The sequence below is a fragment of the Peromyscus leucopus genome, chromosome X (assembly GCF_004664715.2).
Source record: "Peromyscus leucopus breed LL Stock chromosome X, UCI_PerLeu_2.1, whole genome shotgun sequence".
NCBI lineage: Eukaryota > Metazoa > Chordata > Mammalia > Rodentia > Cricetidae > Peromyscus > Peromyscus leucopus.
This window is the reverse complement of record NC_051083.1, coordinates 61032510-61051212: the sequence shown is the minus strand read 5'-3', so window position 1 is coordinate 61051212 and position 18703 is coordinate 61032510. Positions and strand designations below refer to the sequence as shown.

Here is an 18703-nt window from a genome sequence, read left to right as displayed (position 1 = left end):
CTTCTGAGCTGCCACATGGGTGCTGGGAATTGAACCCAGGTCCTCTGCAAAAACAAGTGCTCTTAACCACTGAGCCACCTCTCCTGCTCTCTCTTTTTATTTTCTGTGCATTGGTGTTTCGCCCACATGTTTGTCTGTGTGAGGGTGTCAGGTCCCCTGGAACTGGTGTTACAGACAGGTGTGAGCTGCCATGTGGGTGCTGGGAATTGAACTCAGGACCTCTGGAAGAGCAGCCAGTGCTCTTAACCACTGAGCCATCTCTCCAGCCCGCTCCTGCTCTCTTATAGATGTTGTTTTTGTTTTTGTTTTCAGACAGGGTCTCTTCACATAGTCCTGGCTGTCCTGGGACTCATTAGTAGCCCAGGCTGGCCTTGAACTCACAGAGGCCACATGCTTCTATCTCCCCAGTGCTGGGATTAAAGGGGTGCACCACCATGCCATCCTCTCTAAAAGATATTCTTAACCCCTTAAAGAGACACACAAGGCCTGTCACAATCTGGCCAGAGCCTGTCTTTCCCATCTCTGTTGTAGCCGTTCCATTTCTTGAATCCTCCATGACAGATTGTTTATCTAACTCTGAAGACACCACGCCTTTCAGATGTCTGCCTCCCGCTTTATTCTCCCTCACTTCAATGCCCCAATCCTTTCTTCGCTTGCCCTTTTGGGTTCAGCCTAGCCTAGCCTGGGAATCAAAGGAAGTCCAGATCAGTAGAATTGTGTAGCCCCTGTATACTACAGGTCAGATCTGCCATTTAAATATTGCGGAATCGGTAAATTAAGTGAGCCTCCCCCTCCAGCCCCCACTGTGAGCGCCCAGGCTATCTGATTGAGCATCTGAGGCAGTTTGCGGTTGCCATGCCAATTCTCTATGGATACTGCAGCTTGCTCTGCAGTCTCAACTCAGTTAGCTGCTGCTTTGACTACTCTCCGTAGTTCAGCTAGGCTCCATCCAGGAATTGACGCTGTCTTTTCCCTGCAGCTGCTGGCACCTCTGCACACAGACACCCCTGAAAGAGCCCAGATCCCTGCCACCCAGCAAACAGCAGATAGGGAGTGCGCCACAACCTTCGGCGCCTTGGCCTTTCCTGCCCCCAAGTCAGAGCCCTTGAATATTGACCCTTCAATGGGTCATGACCAAGTTTGCAACATCTCTGGACTTTGTTGTTTGGACGGCTGCCTACTCCCTGGAGAAGCCTTCTTTTTGCCAAGATTTTGTTTTGGTTTTCAGACAGGGTCCTTGATAACTAGCTCAGTTTTGAGGTCTCACTCCTCCTTCCTCAGCCTCCAGAGTGCTGGGATTATAGATGTGTGCCAAACCTGGCCTTGTACCGTCGACTTCTTTCTTCTTCTTCCTCTTCCTCCTTCTTTGACAGCATCTCTCTGTAGTCCTGGATGTCCTGGAACTCACTCTGTAGACCAGGCTGGCCTCCAACTCACAGAGATCTGCCCTCTTTGTCTCCCCAGAGCTGGGATTAAAGGTGTGCATCACCACCGCCTGGCTAAAGAGTCGAATTCTGTGCATAAGATTCAACCCAGCTGAACTGAATTTGCTCCTTCCTGGTTCCTGGAGAGTACTAATACGCTTTAAACCCTCTATCTACGTGCCCTTGAAACTATCTTACATTTATAATTTGAGTTCTTTTAACTTTCTTATTGATTTTTTTTCTGACAGCCCAAGTCTCATACAGCCCAAGCTGGCCTCAAAACTCCCTGTTTAGCTAAGGCTTGAACTTCTGTCTCCTCCTAAGATCTGAGATTACAGGTGTGTGCCTAACCACTCCTAACTCATTACCTTTATAATTTTTTAAAAATTCTTTGAAATTATCTATTTTATTTTTATTTTATGAGCATTGAGGTTTTGTCTGCATGTATGTCTGTGTGAGGGCATCAAATCCCCTGGAACTGGAGTTTACAGACAGCTGTGAGCTACCATGTGGTTGCTGGGAATTGAACCCGGGTCCTATGGAAGAGCAGCCAATGCTCTTAACCTCTGAGTCATCTCTCCAGCCCCTTCATTACCTTTATATTTATAATCAGTTTTTCAACACAATTTGTTTAATTCTCAAAAAAAAAAAAAAAGACCCCGTGAAAGACAGAGCAGTTATTATGCCCCCGATACTGCAGGCACAAATACTGAGACCTACGAATGTGGAGGGGTCAAGGCCACGGGTGGAAAGCCAGCTCTCCTAACTCTAATACCTGTTCATTACCCAGCTCGCTCAGCACATCGTGCACTATGGTCCATCCTAAGTCCTCAGTGTGTTTCTCTCAAATGAGAACATCAGTCCTGGGCCAGTCTTTCCCATTGCCTCTTTGAGATTTGGCCTCCATGGAGCTCCCGTCAAGATTCCTTCAGCCTGTTTCCACCTGGTTAGCAGGACACAAGAATCATGTGTCCTGTCCTCTCTCTGGCCCCTAATGCCGATAGCTTTGCTGTCCCCACCTTTACCCTGCAGAGGCAGCCTCGATCTAGAATTGGAATCTTCTTTTTCTTCCTTTTCTTTTTGGACAGGCGCTCTCTAGCTAGCCCTGGCTGTCCTGAAACTCTCTCTATAGCCCAGGCTGACCTCGAACTCACAGAGATCCACCTGTCTCTGCTTCTCAAGAGCTGGGATTAAAGGCGTGCGCCTCTACACAGGGCTTGGTAGTGCATTTCTGACCTGATGATCAGTTTATCTTTTCTCACTTGGACGAGGGTATGAGGTTCCCTCGAGGACTAGAATTAATTAATTGTGGTGTTGGGATGGAACCCGGGGCCTATTAGGAATTCACTCTACTGACTGAACTACATCTCCAGCCCCCAGGATGGAAGTTTGAAAAAGACAATCTTTCCCAGAGGTCTTTGGGACAAAGAGGAGATGGTCTAGGCTTGTTGTATTGTGGGAGAAGGGGATGGATTTCCATAGGCGAAGGGCTTTTGCAGCCCACGTGCCGTGCCAGTCACATAAGGACCTCTTCTGATAGATAGAGTGTGAGGTCAGTTTGGAAGGAGAAAGGAAATCTCTCACAGGAAAGGAGCGCTTTTGCTGTTGCTATGAGGCAGGACCTTACACTGTAGCCCAAGCTGACTTGGCACTGTGTACCTTAGGCTGGCCTCTTATTTGCTGTAATCCCCCTGCCTCCACCTCCTGAGTGCTGGGATTAAAGACAAGTCCCCCACTTGTTTCCTATTTTTGTATCTTATGCTTTCTCTTAGGAAGGAAAAATTGATTTCCAGAGGGCAGACGATTCTGATGAGGTCACACCTGATTTTCTTCATTTCTGGGGTTATTTCCTCCATGTTACTCTGAGAGGGAGCGGCCAGTGCTCTGTCCGGCTCAGAGGTGGGAAGACTGAGGAGGAAAACTTGCTGGGGGGGTGGAGCTGGGACCCCGAGGCACCCTTTGTGTGGGCAGTGGCAGTGGGGGAAAGCCCTGTGAGGGTGGGGAGGGGTCCTTTTGAAACGCAGCCGCACGTGGGAGGGAGCTGGGCGAGGTGGGGGCCAGCGCTTGTTTGCACACAGGGGAACAGGCCTGGGAAAGGGTACACCTTGCAAATGAGCGACACAGCCAGGATTTGAACTCTGCTTTGTCAAATGCCAAGTCTGGGACGTTTCCTTCAGGAGTTGACAGGGGTCCTGGCAAGGAAACTTCTGCTGGACGCACCTGACCTCGGAGGGAGTCCTGGGGGTGGGGCACGGATTCAGAGAGTAACAAGGGAGGGCCACTGGGGAGATGGAGGAAATTAGGGGCCATATCCAGAGGCGAGAGAGGTGGAGGGTTCGCAGGGTGCCAGACGCTGAACGTACAGGGTGGAAGAGGACAGCCCTTGCAGAAGGACAGGGGAAGGAAGGCCTGGCTGAGGTAGCCAGGGAACGAACGTATGCCGCACACACTCTCTCTCTTCTCCCTCCCCCCCCCTCTCTCTCTCTCACCTGAGCCGTTTCTGTAGCATTTCCTGTCTCTCTAGAAGAGGCTGCCATTTATTCTTCAAACAAAAGAAAGGAGGTATGCGAATTAGATAGCAATAGACCCTAAACAATGAAGAAGAAACAAGCAAGCCAACAAACAAGCCAGAAGAAGAGGAGGCAGAGGAAGCCGGCTCCCCCCCCCCCAGGGTGGCTCTGCCAGGCTCCTAGCTGCAGCTTCAAGACACCCTTCCTGCTGCCCTTTTCCTCTCTTCATCAGCAAAATGCCAGCCGAGGCCAGCTTATCCAGGGGGAGGTCGGAAAGGAGGGCGCAGGAGAAAGAACTTCAGCAGACACTCAAAGCACCTCTTCATTTACTGTAAAATCCTGTTTAATGTGTAACATTTGCCGACAGAGAGGCCCTGGGGACTGGGGACTGGGGGCAGCCCTGACCAACCCCCGCTCCAATGCATCTGCCTGCGTCTCCCTCCACGACTCCCTCACCCTAGACATAGCCTCCTTTTCCTCGTGGCAGCCGGCAGCAAGGCAAGCCCCGGTTTTTCCTTTTCCTGCGCTCGCTCCCCTCCCGTCTCCACCCACGAGGCAGAGCCCCTCCTCCACTCCGCTTGCCCGCATCCCTCCCCACTGATGTGACTCCCGAAGTGGGGTACCTGACAGCATGGGGGTTAAGATTAGTTTCATAATTGGAAACACCGACACAGCATCTCATCTCTCGTCTCCGGGAGAGGGAGAGGGGAGAGGAAGGGGTGCAGGCAGAAAGAGCTGCCCACCCCCTCAGTAACCTTGAGCCCTGGTGCAGAGGTGGCTCCCCACTCCCCAGCCGGAGAGTTCTTAGACAGAAGGCTCTCTGAGGAAGGGGCGTAGTGAGGGAAGGGAGGTTTTGATGGAGTAATCCCTAGCAGGCAGAGGCCTGCTCACCGGCATCGGAGAAGGAGGGGCAGGCCTGGGCTGGGTGAGGGAGGGGTGGGACGGGAGGTCGCCTGGTACGTGGCCTCAGCAGGCTGAGCATCGGTCGCTCTTCTCAGCTAGCCCGGCCCCGGTGCCAGGGCTGCGGCGCAGTATGTCTTTCAGAGAGCCATCCTGCTCGCTCAGCAGCTTGTTGATCTCATTCTGCTTGTATTCAGGTGAGAGGCGGTGGCCGAAGCCCGAACCCTTGCGGGAGGGCGGATTGGAGCGGCGCTGAGCACGGCGGGCACAGGCCCGGATGATGAGGTACACCACCTCCGCCACGTTGAGGATAATGCAGATGCCGGAGGCGGCGAGCATAAAGACAGTGAAGACGGTTTTCTCGGTGGGGCGGGACACGAAGCAGTCCACTGTGTTGGGGCAGGGGTAGGCCTCGCACTTGACCAGCCGCACCATGGCGTACCCGGGGTAGAGTAGATAGAAGACATACATGAAGACTGCCTCGAACAGCAGCCGGAAGACCACGCTGATGACATAGGTCCACCACAGTGTCCCTGAGATGTGCACCTTGTGCCTCTTCACTTCTTCCAGGTGGAGGGGGTCCGTGTGGCCCTCGAGCCGGAGCATTTTCTTTTCTATGTGCTGTTGGTGAGCCACGTGCATTGCGACGAGGAGAGCTGGGGTGGAAACCAAGATAAGCTGCAGGGACCACAGGCGCACGTGGGAGATGGGGAAAAACTGGTCATAGCAGACGCTGTTGCAGCCAGGCTGGAGGGTGTTGCAGATGAAAGAAGACTTCTCATCACCCCACACACTCTCTGCCGCCACCACCAGCACCATGATTCTGAAGATGAAGATGACGGACAGCCATACTCGGCCAATGGCGGTCGAGTGCCGATTCACGCCACTGAGCAAGGTGTACAAACCTGTCCAGTTCATCCTGCCTCATTCACACCTGTGAAACAAGAGGCCGGAAGCAAGCTGTCAGAAGGTTAGGGCAGGAAGCTGGGCATAGGAACGCTGCCTCCCCTGCCCCATCTCTTCCAAGAGCCGGAGAGCAGGGATAGTCATAGCTTTCCTCATCAATCCCTCTTGGCCCCAGCCTTGCCTCCTCATTCGCTTGGCCTGACCTCTCTGAGTCCTATCCCCTTCCTTCACACACGTCCAGCATTCTTTCCTCGAGTCCCTCTCTTGACCAGGCCGCCTATCTTGTTCTGCGATTAGCCAGCTCTTCTGGCTCCCCTCCCCCAGCGCCTTTGCGCCTGACTTATGGCAAACCCAGAGAGCCCGGTTACCTCGGGGAGCGCCTATCCTTGAGGCCACCCAGACAGCTCCCCTATGGTCTCATGTCTGTGTAGGGGGAGTGGTCCCTGTGGTCGCGCCTGCGTCCCAATTCATCGCCTCCCGGTGCTGGAGAGTCATATGCTGCTTTATACCCAGTGTCTGTACAATGGGACCTTTGTGGGGCGCTGAACAACACCCTTTAGAATTCAGATCAAACGCCCTGACTTCCGCCCACCCTCCACACAGAGCACTTGTGTCCCAGCGCCGGACACCCAGCCTGCACCCACCTGTTCTGTGCCCGCCCGGTCCATCGCCGCACCCGCCCCATGGTCCCACCAGAATAATGGCTCTGGGGGAGGGAGACAGAACACAGACAGGTGCATGTAAGCCAGGACCCCAGGGAGCCAGGAGCCTCTGGACTAAGGGCCTCCTCCATATTTCTACCAGAAACAGAGTCAGCAGGAGTCTTCCTAGGCTTAGGTCCCCTTCCGGGTATGGATGAGCTAGAAGGGGGGAAACTCAGGGCATCGCGTTTATCAATCCAGAAGTGTACTAATCATTTCATTTCCCCACGCACTCTTTCTTTTGACCCATTTAACAATCCTGCTATCCACTCGAAGTCACACAGCCAAAAAGATGAAGTACAAAAGACTCTGAGGCAGACGACTAGGGTCTGAGGGCAGCAGATTCCTTGCACTTTTGCAGACAGTGTCAGCCAAAGAGAAAACTAGCCATTAAAAAAAGGAAAGAAAAGAAGGCTAATTTGCTGTCACCTTGAAAGACACAAAAACCAAGGAAGCTGTCCAGCAAAATGTGTGACTGTGTCTCCTTAAACTGCAGGAAAGGGACCCTCTCCAGGGGGTGGGCAGGTGGGCACCTGGTGAGAACAAGCCAAGAGAAAAAAATGATAAAGCCACCAGGCAAGCAGCAGGTTACACTGTGGATTATGCAAGGGTCATGTAGCTTCTGTTTGTGTCCTGATTCTTCACCCAAAGTGACCTTGGGCTATTTACTGACTTTGGATGAGCCTGCTTACTCATCTGTTAATGGTGCCCATGCCCAGGGTGGCAGTGGGAGTCAATGGAGATACCTGCTCCAGTTTCTCAAGTGGCTAGCAAGGGGTTAAGAGCTGTCTCTGGAAGAGGAAACAATACTGCCTTGGGCCGCCAAATGGTCTGCCAAGCCCACGATCTCTCCTTTTTCTCTCCAGTACTATGTGGTTGACCTAGAGCGTCTGACATAGAACAGACAACTCAGCTGCTGCCCTGGCCCCAATGTCAAGTGCGTATTGTAACGTCCAGCTTATGAGCACGCCAATGACTCCAGGGAGGAAATTCTCCTCTCTCCCTTAGGCAGACAAAGAAGGCCTCTCCCCACCTCCCACCACTTCTGCCATTGACGTTGAAAGGAGACTGTGCTAGAAGCAGGGAGCGGGATGAGAGCGCCTCAGGCCTGCACCTATAGAAATGCACCAAATGCAGTGCATTTTCTGCCTTACCCAAGGCACCGCCACAATAGGGGTGGCGGGTGCAGGGAGAAGCCTTGTGATCACTTCTGGGTGGCTCTCTGGCTTACGGAGGGAAGAGGCAGGGAAATAGTTACTGGAAAGGTTGGGAGCGAGAGAAAAGAAACCCGGAAACTGGGGCAGGTGGTCCACACCTGTCTTCAGGCTATCTAGGGCGTGATGGTTTAGGGAGGAGGGCTCACTTGAGCTCAGAAGCTTTAGCCCAAGGCCAGGCATGACGATGCACACCTGTAATCTCAGCACTTTGAAGGTGGAGGATCAAGAGGTCAAGGCCAGCCTGAGCTACGTTGTGAGTTCAAGGGCGCACACACACACACACACACACACACACACACACACACATTTATAAAAATAAACAAAAAAAGAGTTCTAGACCCTTTTAAGTGCAACTTAGTGAGGTCCAGTCACAATAATAAAGCAGGAGTAGAGGAAGAAGTCTACGGGACATTAGTTAACTTCTCTACATGATGTTTCTTCATTTAGTTGTTTTTTTTTTTAAGGTCCTGTCAGGCATGGTGACACACATCTTTAATCTCAGCACTCAGGGAGGTAAAGACAGGCAAACTGCTTTGAGTTCAAGGCCAACCTGGTTTACATAGTGAGTTCTACGTGAGCAAGGGCTACAAAGTGAGACCTCCCCTGTCTCAAAAACAAAAAAAAACTAAACAAAAAAGAGTGGGTTGTGGTGGTGCACACCTCTATGCCCAGCACTCAGGAAGCAGAGACAGGCAAGGTCTCTAATGAATTAGAGGTCTGCCTCGTCTGCAGTAAGTTCCAGGACAGCTAGGGCTACATAGAGAGACCCTGTCTCAACCATCCCCCCCCCAAAAAAAAAAAGAAGGAAAGGAAGGATGGAGGGAGGAAAACGTTTTGCCAATAAGATGTTTTGCGCTCTACAGACTAGACAGGGGTTATTTGGGGCAATGGTAAAGGGCTTGTTCCACAGCCCTGGACATGAGGAGTAACATGGGCCGGCAAGATGGCTCAGTGGGCAAGGGTGCTTGCTGCCAAGCCTGATGCCCTGAGTCCGATACCAGAATCCACATGGTGAAAGGAGAGAAGTGACCTCTGCAAGTTGTCCTCTGACTTGCGCACACCTAAATGTAATAATAATAATAAAAAAAAACCCAAACCCAACTCCTGCAAGAATAAGCATTTGTCAGCCGGGCGGTGGTGGCGCACGCCTTTAATCCCAGCACTCGGGAGGCAGAGCCAGGCAGATCTCTGTGAGTTCAAGGCCAGCCTGGACTACCAAGTGAGTTCCAGGAAAGGCGCAAAGCTACACAGAGAAACCCTGTCTCGAAAAACCAAAAAAAAAAAAAAAAAAAAAAAAAAAAAAAGAATAAGCATTTGCCAAGGATATATTAAATATGTGCCAAGCCCTTGAACATGTACTCTTTCCTGTGAGCCTCAGAACAATCTTGGGGGGCCTTTGAGATGACTCAGCCGGCCAAAGCATTTGTCACGCAAGCCTGATGACCCGAGGAAAGTACCAGCTCCTGAAAGTTGTCCTCTGACTTCCACGTGTGCCGTGACACTAACGCACCCACACCGACACCCATACACACGTAAATACACATGTAAATAGGCTAACAATATATAAAAGAAAAAAGTTAAGGAACAGCTTTGGGAGGGAGGGCATTAGACTTTGAGAGAGGAAAGGCTGACGTGAGAACTCACATTCTGTCCATAAATTTTTTTTTTTTAATTTTGAAGTTTTACTTTTTTTCCTCTCCATAAATTCTAAGGCATCTTACAGAGTTACCGCTTATCTTTCCACATTTGTTCAAGGTTGAGGAGGTTCGAAGCTCCCTTCTCTCGTTCCTTCCCAGGGTTTCTCTGGCCTCCTGATTTGGTCCATTTCCCTTTTCTCAGGCTGTTCCCATGAACTCCAAAGCAAACTTAGGTGTTCTCTCTCTCTCCTTTCCCCTCAGAGGTGCCCCATACACCTCCTGACCAACCTCAAGTTTCTAGGTCCTTCTGAGGAATTCTCTGCCTCTTCCTTTCTTGAGTTTCCTGGGACACAGCCAGTAGCTCCCTTTAGGACCTCTAAGAACCCTCGTGTGGGCACTGGGATTTCAACTTTTGCTTTGTTTATGTCAACCTCAGTACCTCAAGGGTGCATTCTAAAAACATCCAGGGGAGTGACCTGGTTTTGAAATCCAAACTGTTTTCCTGACTTTAGGTTAAAGTCCAGCTATTGATATGGTTGGAGTTGCACCAGGCATGTTCTGCTCTGTGTTTGATTAGACAGGGTTTCTGAGGCCTTGTCAGGCTTTGGATTCAGGTTTGCCCAGCACTTGAGCATAGTACAAAAGCAGGAGCTCATGGAACATTCTGAAGCGTTATCCCCAATTTTCAGACCAGAAAGTTGAGGCTCAGAGAAAGAGAGAGAGGTTCACTGGCAATTAATTGGTCTGCTGCCAACTAAAGGAATCAAATTCCAAATTGATTTTCCTCTGACCCCAAAGCCTTTGAGCAGGACACTGCTCCTGAGGGTCCCTCTTCTCAAGGAATGTTTATTATGAGACAGGGCACACAACCCCCAACGCTGTACCCTGTGCATGTGTGCTGGCACGTGTGCGCATACACGGTACATTAGTAATTACTTCAGTCTCACCGGGCAGTGGTGGAGCACGCCTTTAATCCCAGCACTCGGGAGGCAGAGGCAGGAGGATCCCTGTGAGTTCGAGGCCAGCCTGGGCTACAGAGCGAAATCCATGACAGGCACCAAAAGTACACAGAGAAACCCTGTCTCAAAAAATCAAAAAAAAAAAAAAATTACTTCAGTCTCCTTCCTACTCTGTCATTCCTTCCAACTGCGCGTGAATTCTTGTGTTTTGTGGGTTTGGGCAACATGCCTCTGGTGGGGCTGGATGAGGTTACCCTCAGGCCCAGACACCAGGCTTGGTAGAGTGCTTGCATAGTCAGCATGAAGCCCTGGGTTCGATCCCCAGAAATGGTAGTACATGTATTTGTTCCCAGCTCTCTGGAGGTGGAAGTAAGAAGGATCAGGCGTTCAAGGTCATCCTCAGCTACGTAGTAAGTCTGAGGCCAGCCTGGGCTACACAAGACCCTGTTTCAAAAACAAGTAAACAATAAAAAGAAAAAAAAAAATAACCCAAACCCTCTGCTCCATCTCTACGCTCCATTCCTATCTCCCAGCCCACCCATGGTCAGGAAGGGACATGGGGCTTTCTGGGAGACTTCCTTCTGAATTTGGGGGTGCTTTCGTCAGGTTGGTGTGGTTGAAGCCAATCTCACCTGGCTCCTTCCCTTTCCCTGCTATCTTAACGCCTCCACCCTGTGGTTCTATAGAATCTCAGGTACTGACTTGGGCTCCACCCTGGCATCCATCTATTGTGGCCAGGCTTGCTCACCATGACCGGTCTAGTAATTCACTTTTCTCTCTCCCCCTCCCTGCTGCAGCCTTTTCAGAAAGCCTCAGCTGACATTCCTTCTCTTGTCACTGATTGGGTTATTGCTCCTTGCTCCTCCATCATCCACTTCACTTGCCGGTGTTATTTGGGCTCATTGTGGCAGCCACAATTTACAGAATGCATCCTGTGTATTAGGAGTTGCGTGTTCATGAACTCTCTCATCCTCCGAACAACCCCAATTAGCGCGTGTAGCCAGATTAATCTGGAACTCCCAATCTTCATGCCTCAAACCTTCAGAGTCCTGGGATTATAGACATATGTCACTCTGGCTGGCAAATGCTGTGACTTGTGACACAGGTGGTAGACAAGTAGTGAAAGTCAGATTGCAAAGCGTATTGGCCCCTCTTCCTAGCCTGGGTCTCTTACCAATGGCTCCTGCCTATTAAAACTTCTCTTGTGGCTGGGCTAGTTGGTAAACTCTTTTCATCCTAGTACTCACTCAGGAGACAGAGTCAGGAGGATCTGTGAGTTGAGCCCAGACTGGTTTATATAGCAAGTTCAAAGACAGCTAAGGCTACGTAGTGAGACCCTGTCTCAAAAAACAAAACAAAACTTTTGCATATATTCTATTTCCCCCCCATCTCACTTTCTAAGACCCTGGGTTCTGATATGCCATTCCTGACAGCTGGAATGACTTTTGAACAGCTGGGAGCCACCTTTCCAGTCTATTGTCGAGCCATTAGTTACCATCAGGTTCAGCTTGTGCTTGCCTGCCCCCCTCAAGCAAATGGAAAGGCATACTCCCACATCCTAGGCTCTGTTGGCAGGCCCGTGGCAGATACATGCCTGCTTTACCTTGTAGTCAAGAAAAGCAGCAGCATGTGGCATTGTCTGACAGTCCCAGGGAACCCTGCATGCCAGAAAATGTCTCAGAAAGGCAAACTTGGCCACCTTATGTTTCCAGTTCTTCACGTCTGTCTTCCCGGGAATCTAACCCTGTGGGCATGAGCAGAATCTTTGGCTGAGGAAAACGAGTGAGAAGAGAAGGGACATGGAGCCTGGAAAGCTGGAGGCTCAAGAGAGCGTCTAAGCAGGCTGGGCACCTAGCGGGAGGACGTCATCCCAGCTCAGAGGAGAGCATAGAAAGGCCCCGAGTGGCTGAAGTTAGGAGAAGTCAAGACCCAGGCCTCTTCCCAGCCAGCATTTCTACCCCAGCACCATATCAGCACACCATGGTCCCCCTCCCTCAGTCCCCACACTCCTCACCTCCCTGGCACTATCACACCTGGTTGCAGCTGCCTTTTCCCAGGGAATGTATGCAGGCGTGTCTGCTCAATGCCACTAGGTACTGTTAAAGCCCAGCCCAGGGGAGGGACAACAAGCCAGGGACCGGAGCTTGACATGGCCCATAGCCCAAGAGGAAGCAGAGAAACATTAACCAGCCCCACCCCTGTCCCACACACAATCATTAAACAAGATTGATCCCTGAGCTCTCAATGGATTTGGACCTAGATTTCATGTCCTGTTCCAGAGGAAGAGAAGCATCATTGCCACCAAAATGCCATGTTGGGCTCTATTTGAGGAACTGAACTGAGCTTGACTGCTTTATACCTTTCAGCTGTGCCCAACTCTTGGCCTTCAGTAGACATACTGTGTGGGCAAGCAGCAGAGAGGACTCCGGTGCTGGATGCTATCTCTTCTAGATCCCAGTCTCTACAACTATGGATAATTGAGAAGACAAATCACCTGAGGTCAGAATGGAGGATGGCCTCACTCTCTCCCTATATAGCAAGACCAGGGCATCACTTGCTCACTGTCCATGTATTTAATAGCTGGAGACAGGCTGCAATATTTCCAGTTGCATCCCCAAACCATAAAACCTATTCAGAAATTGTCTTCTACTCTTGGGGGCAGTTGATCCTCAAAGTGTGCCATCTGCAAGCAGGGACTCTTGGCAATCATTTAGGTAAACAGAGAGTGACAACCATTAACCAAAGGATCCATTTTGTTTTGAGGTCTCTACGCTGAAGGCTCACCTGAGGATCCTGCTTATTCTGCAACCTGGACCACTGAGGAAACAAGTGAAGAGACAATATCCTGCCTTCTGATTGAGCTCACTGCTGGAAATCAAGCCAGGGCTTGATTTTTTTTTTGAGAAATAAAACAATTTAATGGCTTCCTTGATTTACAGACAACAGAAAGACAAACATTTCTCTCCATGCATGGTACAATTAAATTCAGGGACAAGTGGCCATCCTTGGCAAACAGGAGTCATGGTATTCAAGTCCTCTGCTGCTCAGCTCCCCGGATGGCCCAACTTTATGGCTCAGCAGGTGCAGTCACTGGGGAGAAATAGGAGGCTGCATGGCTGAGATGGGAGTGAGGTGACAGCCGCTGAGTATGCTGGCATACCTGGGCATTGCCGTGCATTGGTGAACCAGGAGCCGAGGAGAGGGGGAAGAGGCTTCCCTCAGGCAAATCTGAGTTATGCCAGAAATGTCAGCAGCTAAATCTTTACTGGATACCCACGGGGAAGCCAGCAAAGGCTACATGCTGTGGTCACGGAGCAGAGGAAGAGAGAACTTGCTGACTCTTAGAGCATTTATTGGGCTGGAGGTGTGGCCCAGTGTACAGTACTTAGCCTTGGGTTGAATGTCCAACACTTGGTACATCAAAGAACAAGCTAACGGAATTTAATAATCTCTTGAGGCTACATGGCCAAGACCAAAATGATTGCTTTGTGTATTCTGGCAACATGGTTCTGAGTCTGACAGTGAGAGAGTTCAAAGGGGAAGAGAAGAAGAAACTAATATAGGGCTGGATGTGATGGCACACACCTTTAGTCCTAGCATTTGGGAGGCAGAGGCAGGCAGAGGCAGGCAGCCTGGTCTACAGAGTGAGCTCCATCCAGGACAGCCAAGGCTACACAGAGAAACACACCTGTCAGAATGGCTAAGACAAAAACACAAGTGACAGCTCATGCTGGTGAGGATGTGGAGCAAGGGGAACAATTCTCCGTTGCTGGTGGGAGTGCAAACTTGTACAGCCACTTTGGAAATCAATACGGGGGTTCCTCAGAAAATTGGGAATCAGTCTAACTCAAGACCTAGCTATACCACTCTTGGGCATATACCTAAAGGACTCTCTATCCTGAGATAAGGACAATTGCTCAACTATGTTCATAGAAGCTTATTCATAATATCTAGAACCTGGAAACAACCTAGATGTCCCTCAGCCAAAGAACGGATAAAGAAAATGTGGTACGTATACACAATGGAGTATTACTCAGTGGTAAAAAAAATTACAACATGAAATTCTTGGGCAAATGGATGGAACTAGAAAAACATTATCCTGAGTGAGGTAACCCAGACCCATAAAGACAACATGGTATGTATTAACTCATAAGTGGGTATTAGCTGTAAAGTAAAGGATAACTGTGCTACAGTCCACAGACCCAGAGAGGCTAAGTAACAAGGAGGATTCAAGGAGGAAATGCATAGTTCTCCCTGGGAAGAGGAACTAGAAGAGATTGAGTGGGTAGACTGGGGGTGGGTGGGGACGGGAACAGGAGGGATCAGGTGACAGTGGTGGGAGGTGGAGGGAGAGAATAGGAGGAGAAATGAGTTGAATGGGGGGAGGATTTGGGGGACTATGTGGAAACAGTGCAATGGGAACTCCCTGGAATCTACGAGGTTGACCTTAGTGTGGACTTCTAGTAATGGGGGATACAGAGCCTGAACCAGCCACCTCCTGTAATTAGGCAAGGCTTCCAGTGATGGGACTGGGGCAGCAAACCAGCCACCAAATCTTCGACCCACCATGTGTCCTGCCTGTAAAATGTGCTGGGTAAAGGTGGCGCAGAACTTGTGGGAGTGGCCAACCAATGACTGGTCTAACTTGAGACTCACCCCACAAGAGGGGGCCCATGGCTGACACTGCCTGGATGGCCAGGAACCAAGGCTGGATAGCCAGAGATCCAGAACCAAACATGGCTGGCAAAAAAGAAGTCAATGAATTGATGCCTAATAATAATGTTCTATACTTACAGGTCAATTCCTAGCTTAATCGTCATCAGAGAGGCTTCCTCTGGGAGCTGATGGGAAGAACAGATGTACAGACCTAAAGCCAAACATTATGCCGAGTTGGGGAACCTGAGGAAGAGGTGGGGGGAAGGATTGTAGGAGCCTAAGGCATTGAGGACACCAGAAAATTATGGCCCACAAAAATCAACTAAGCAGGGGCTCACAGAGGCTGAAGCAACAGTCACAAAGCCTGCATGGGTCTGAGCTAGGTCCTCTGCATGTATGTTATAGTTGCATACTTGTGGGACTCCCAGCAGTGGGAGCAGGGGCTGTCTCTGACTCTTTTGCCTGCTTTTGAGACCCTTTTCCTCCTAAGGGCTGGCCTTATCCAGCCAAAGACTAGGTTTGTGCCTAGTCTTACTATAACTTACAGAGAAGAACGAAAAAAGAAAATGAGTAAGAAACTGATGTAGTCAGGGAAGGTTTCTTAGATGAGGCAAGGTTTGAGCAGAGACGGGAAAGATAGGAGGGGGAAGGAAATGAGAAGGTGGAGCTAGAATTCCAAGGAGGAGGAACTGTGTGAGAAAGGCAAGGAACAGAAAGGAATAAAGCTCACCTGTGGACAGCAAGGAGCCGTCAACCAGTCAGCCAGGGGGTTCAGAGCACTGGCAGCATAGAAAGTCAGATAGGAAATTCTTTCAGTGAGTCTTTGCAGAAGCTGGTATATGACACCAAGCCAGAATCCCTGGGGCACGATGTCATTTTGATTCTTAGTGATTCTTGCTCAGTTTAGGCTGGAGTGGATAGAAAAAGGACTAAGCATTTCTTGAGTACTCGGTGGCTGAATGGCAGTGTCCAAAGTGTTTTGCAAGTACTATTTTGAGCCTTAAATTTATTCTATGAAGTAATATTCCTATGTTATTGAGGAATTAAGGCGCAGAGAGACTGAGTAACATATGTAAGCTCTCTTGGCGAGTAAGTAAGAAAGCTGGATTTGAACTCAGGCACTACACCAGAGCTGATGAGCTCTGCAGTTTCCGTTAAGAACTGGCATTAAGAGGCTGGGAAGACGGCTCAGAGGTTAAGATCACTGGATGCTCTTCCGGAGAACCTGGGTTTGATTCCAGCACTCACGTTTCAGCTAAGAAGCACCTGTAACTCTAGTTCCAGAGGATCCGATGCCTTCTTCTGACTTCCATGGGCATCTGGAACTCACATGCTGCACAGAGACATCCAGGCAAAATGCTCATCAATGTAAAATAGTTAATAATAATAATAATAATAACAACAACAACCACAATAATAATTGGTGTAAGGGACTGGAGAGATGGCTCAATTGCTACTCTTCAGAGGACCTAAGTTTGGTGCCCATCACCCACATTGGGTGGCTCACAACTCTATGACACCTAGGCACACATGGCACATACTTCATAGTCACACACTCATTAGTAAAATGTAATAACAAATTGGGGTCAGAGAGATGACTCTAAGGTTTAGTTCCCAGCACTCACATGCATGCTTGTAGATCTCTGTACTTGGGGGTTGGAAGCAGAAGAATCAGGAATCTCACCTCTATAGTGATGTCCAGGCCTGTTAGGGCTGTATAGTGAGACTCTGTCTCAACACACACACACACACACACACACACACACACACACACACACACACACACCCCAAACAAAACGTACAAAAAAGTGTGAGTAAGAAGCAGTCCCCGATAAGCTAACGGGAGGGTGAAATAGGCAGAGCCATTACTAGCCAGGGAAGAGCTCCTAAGGGTAGGTCTCACAAAAGAAGCACAGCTGCCTGTGTTCCAGGACACAGAGGGGCTGGACATTTCAGGGGACAGGAAGCTCCTGTTAGATGAGCAGGCAGAACTCCTGGGAAGGAAACTTCAGGTCAATTATCAGCATACTCAAGGCTCAAGGTTCCTGGGAGATCTGGCAGGGCTTCTTTGAGAGGTTTGTAGTTCTGGACCACAGGAAGTCTGAGTAGTTTGTAGCTGTAGAAAAGATATTACTAAAAAACAAATGTGTAGCCCTGGCTGTCCCGGAACTTACTCTGCAGACCAGACTGGCCTTGAACTCAGAGATCCATCTGCCTCTACCCAGTGTAAATAAATATTTTAAAAGATACTGCTATTAGAACAACTTGTCCAGGGCCTGTTAGCCCTTGGCTCATTTCCTTACTGAAATGCTGTGCAAGAAAGGAAGGAAGGGAGGTGGGAGAAAGAGAGATGGGAGGAGGAGAACGGCTGTGCAGGGTCTGTCTATCAGCTCCCTAGAAGCAGCTGAGCGCAGCCGCTCCCTTGACTCCTCAGCAGAGTTTCTTCTCAATAATGCATGTTTTCGGGACAGTGTTTAAGCATTTTATGTCAGCCTGATGGTTTCCTGGAGTCCGCTCAAAGTGCTCCTCATTAGATTCTGACACATACAAGGTAAGAGGCCTTTAAGACAATATGCCTGCTGTCTCCAGCACAGCTCCGTCGTCGGCCCAAACAAGGGCCCTCATTCCTGTTCCACCCAAGACTTGGACAAAGGATGGAGAAAACTGATCATATTATACAGGGCATGTCTGACCAGCAACACTGTCATAGTTCAGAGCTCTGAGCTTCATGAACAGTATCGGCAGCCTGGTGAGAGAGATCTGCTCATGATATCACAGGCGTGGGGGCCACTGCCTCAGCAACAGCAATCTCACATATGGAGTCCATCATCTGGATGTCCCTGGGCTTCATTACCAAACAAAATGAGCCATTTGGGGTGGCTTCGATCAATGAGATGGCGTTGTTGTATGGCTCAGGAGTCAAAGGGACAGTTTTCAATACAAATGACAGTTTTCAATACACATTGGCAAACACTTCCTAAGTGGGTCCTATGGGATGAGGGAGATGGTTAACCCAGAAAAATCTACACACCATTTCAATAGTTCCCACCTCAGCTCGGGCTACTGGGAAAAATGGAAATGGTTGTGATAGTCCTAACTGCTATTGTTATTTATTTATTTACTTGCTTACTTATTTATTTACAAATCCTTTCAAAAGGCTACCCAATCACATGGATGAATCTGTGCACCAGAAATTCATATTCTTAGGAGAGAGGCCAGCTGGAGGTAATTGTCAATATTTTTCCAAAGGTTTTTCTAGAGAAGTGTGTTAGTCAGTTTCCCATGACTGTGACTAAATACATGAGGTAATCACCTGATAAGAAGGAAAGGCGTATTTTGGCTCCGAGCTTAGGGTCGGTGGGCATACATATACACATGGAGTAGCACATATACACACACACTAAATAATCAAATAAAATGCACCAAGGAGGAAAGAAAAGACGGGGCATTTGGAACTTTTGGGCTCTTATCATAATATTGCTTAACATGGGCCCTACCAATTAGTATCCATATCCTCTTCTTTACACCCATGGGGGAGGGGTGCGTAGAACATGGTAGAACCTGCGGGATGACCCAGGAGGTAGGAACACCACCCAGATGAAATTCCATGCTAGATTTTCATCCAAGAGAATCAGAAGCTAGGGTTAAGTAATCAGAAGTGCAAGTCTCAGACCTGGAAAAATGAGGCCAAGTGTCAAACCTGGAGGGTGAGGCCCAAATGACACAGAAGAACTAAGCTTGTTCTACGTTGGTCAACCAACTGATAAGCTGATGTCCTGCCCATGGAGTTGTT

General features: G+C 49.5%; 1 protein-coding gene across 4 annotated transcripts; it reads right to left on the bottom strand.

Annotated features, from left to right (window-relative positions):
• Positions 1-4250: 4250 nt before the first annotated feature.
• On the bottom strand, positions 4251-12365 carry Gjb1 (gap junction protein beta 1). 4 transcript variants are annotated; one of them, XM_037199047.1, is made up of 3 exons: positions 12269-12343; positions 6385-6446; positions 4251-5768 (listed from the first exon to the last, which is right to left on the bottom strand). In XM_037199047.1, the coding sequence occupies exon 3, from the start codon at positions 5750-5752 to the stop codon at positions 4901-4903; it is 852 nt and encodes a 283-aa protein (XP_037054942.1). In that variant the 5' UTR covers positions 5753-5768; positions 6385-6446; positions 12269-12343; the 3' UTR covers positions 4251-4900. The 4 variants fall into 4 exon arrangements, with proteins under 4 accessions (XP_037054942.1, XP_028747918.1, XP_037054941.1 ...); XM_028892085.2 differs by lacking the exon at positions 6385-6446 and having other exon boundaries at positions 12269-12365; XM_037199046.1 differs by lacking the exons at positions 6385-6446; positions 12269-12343 and adding an exon at positions 9584-9761.
• Between the last annotated feature and the right edge of the window lie 6338 nt (positions 12366-18703).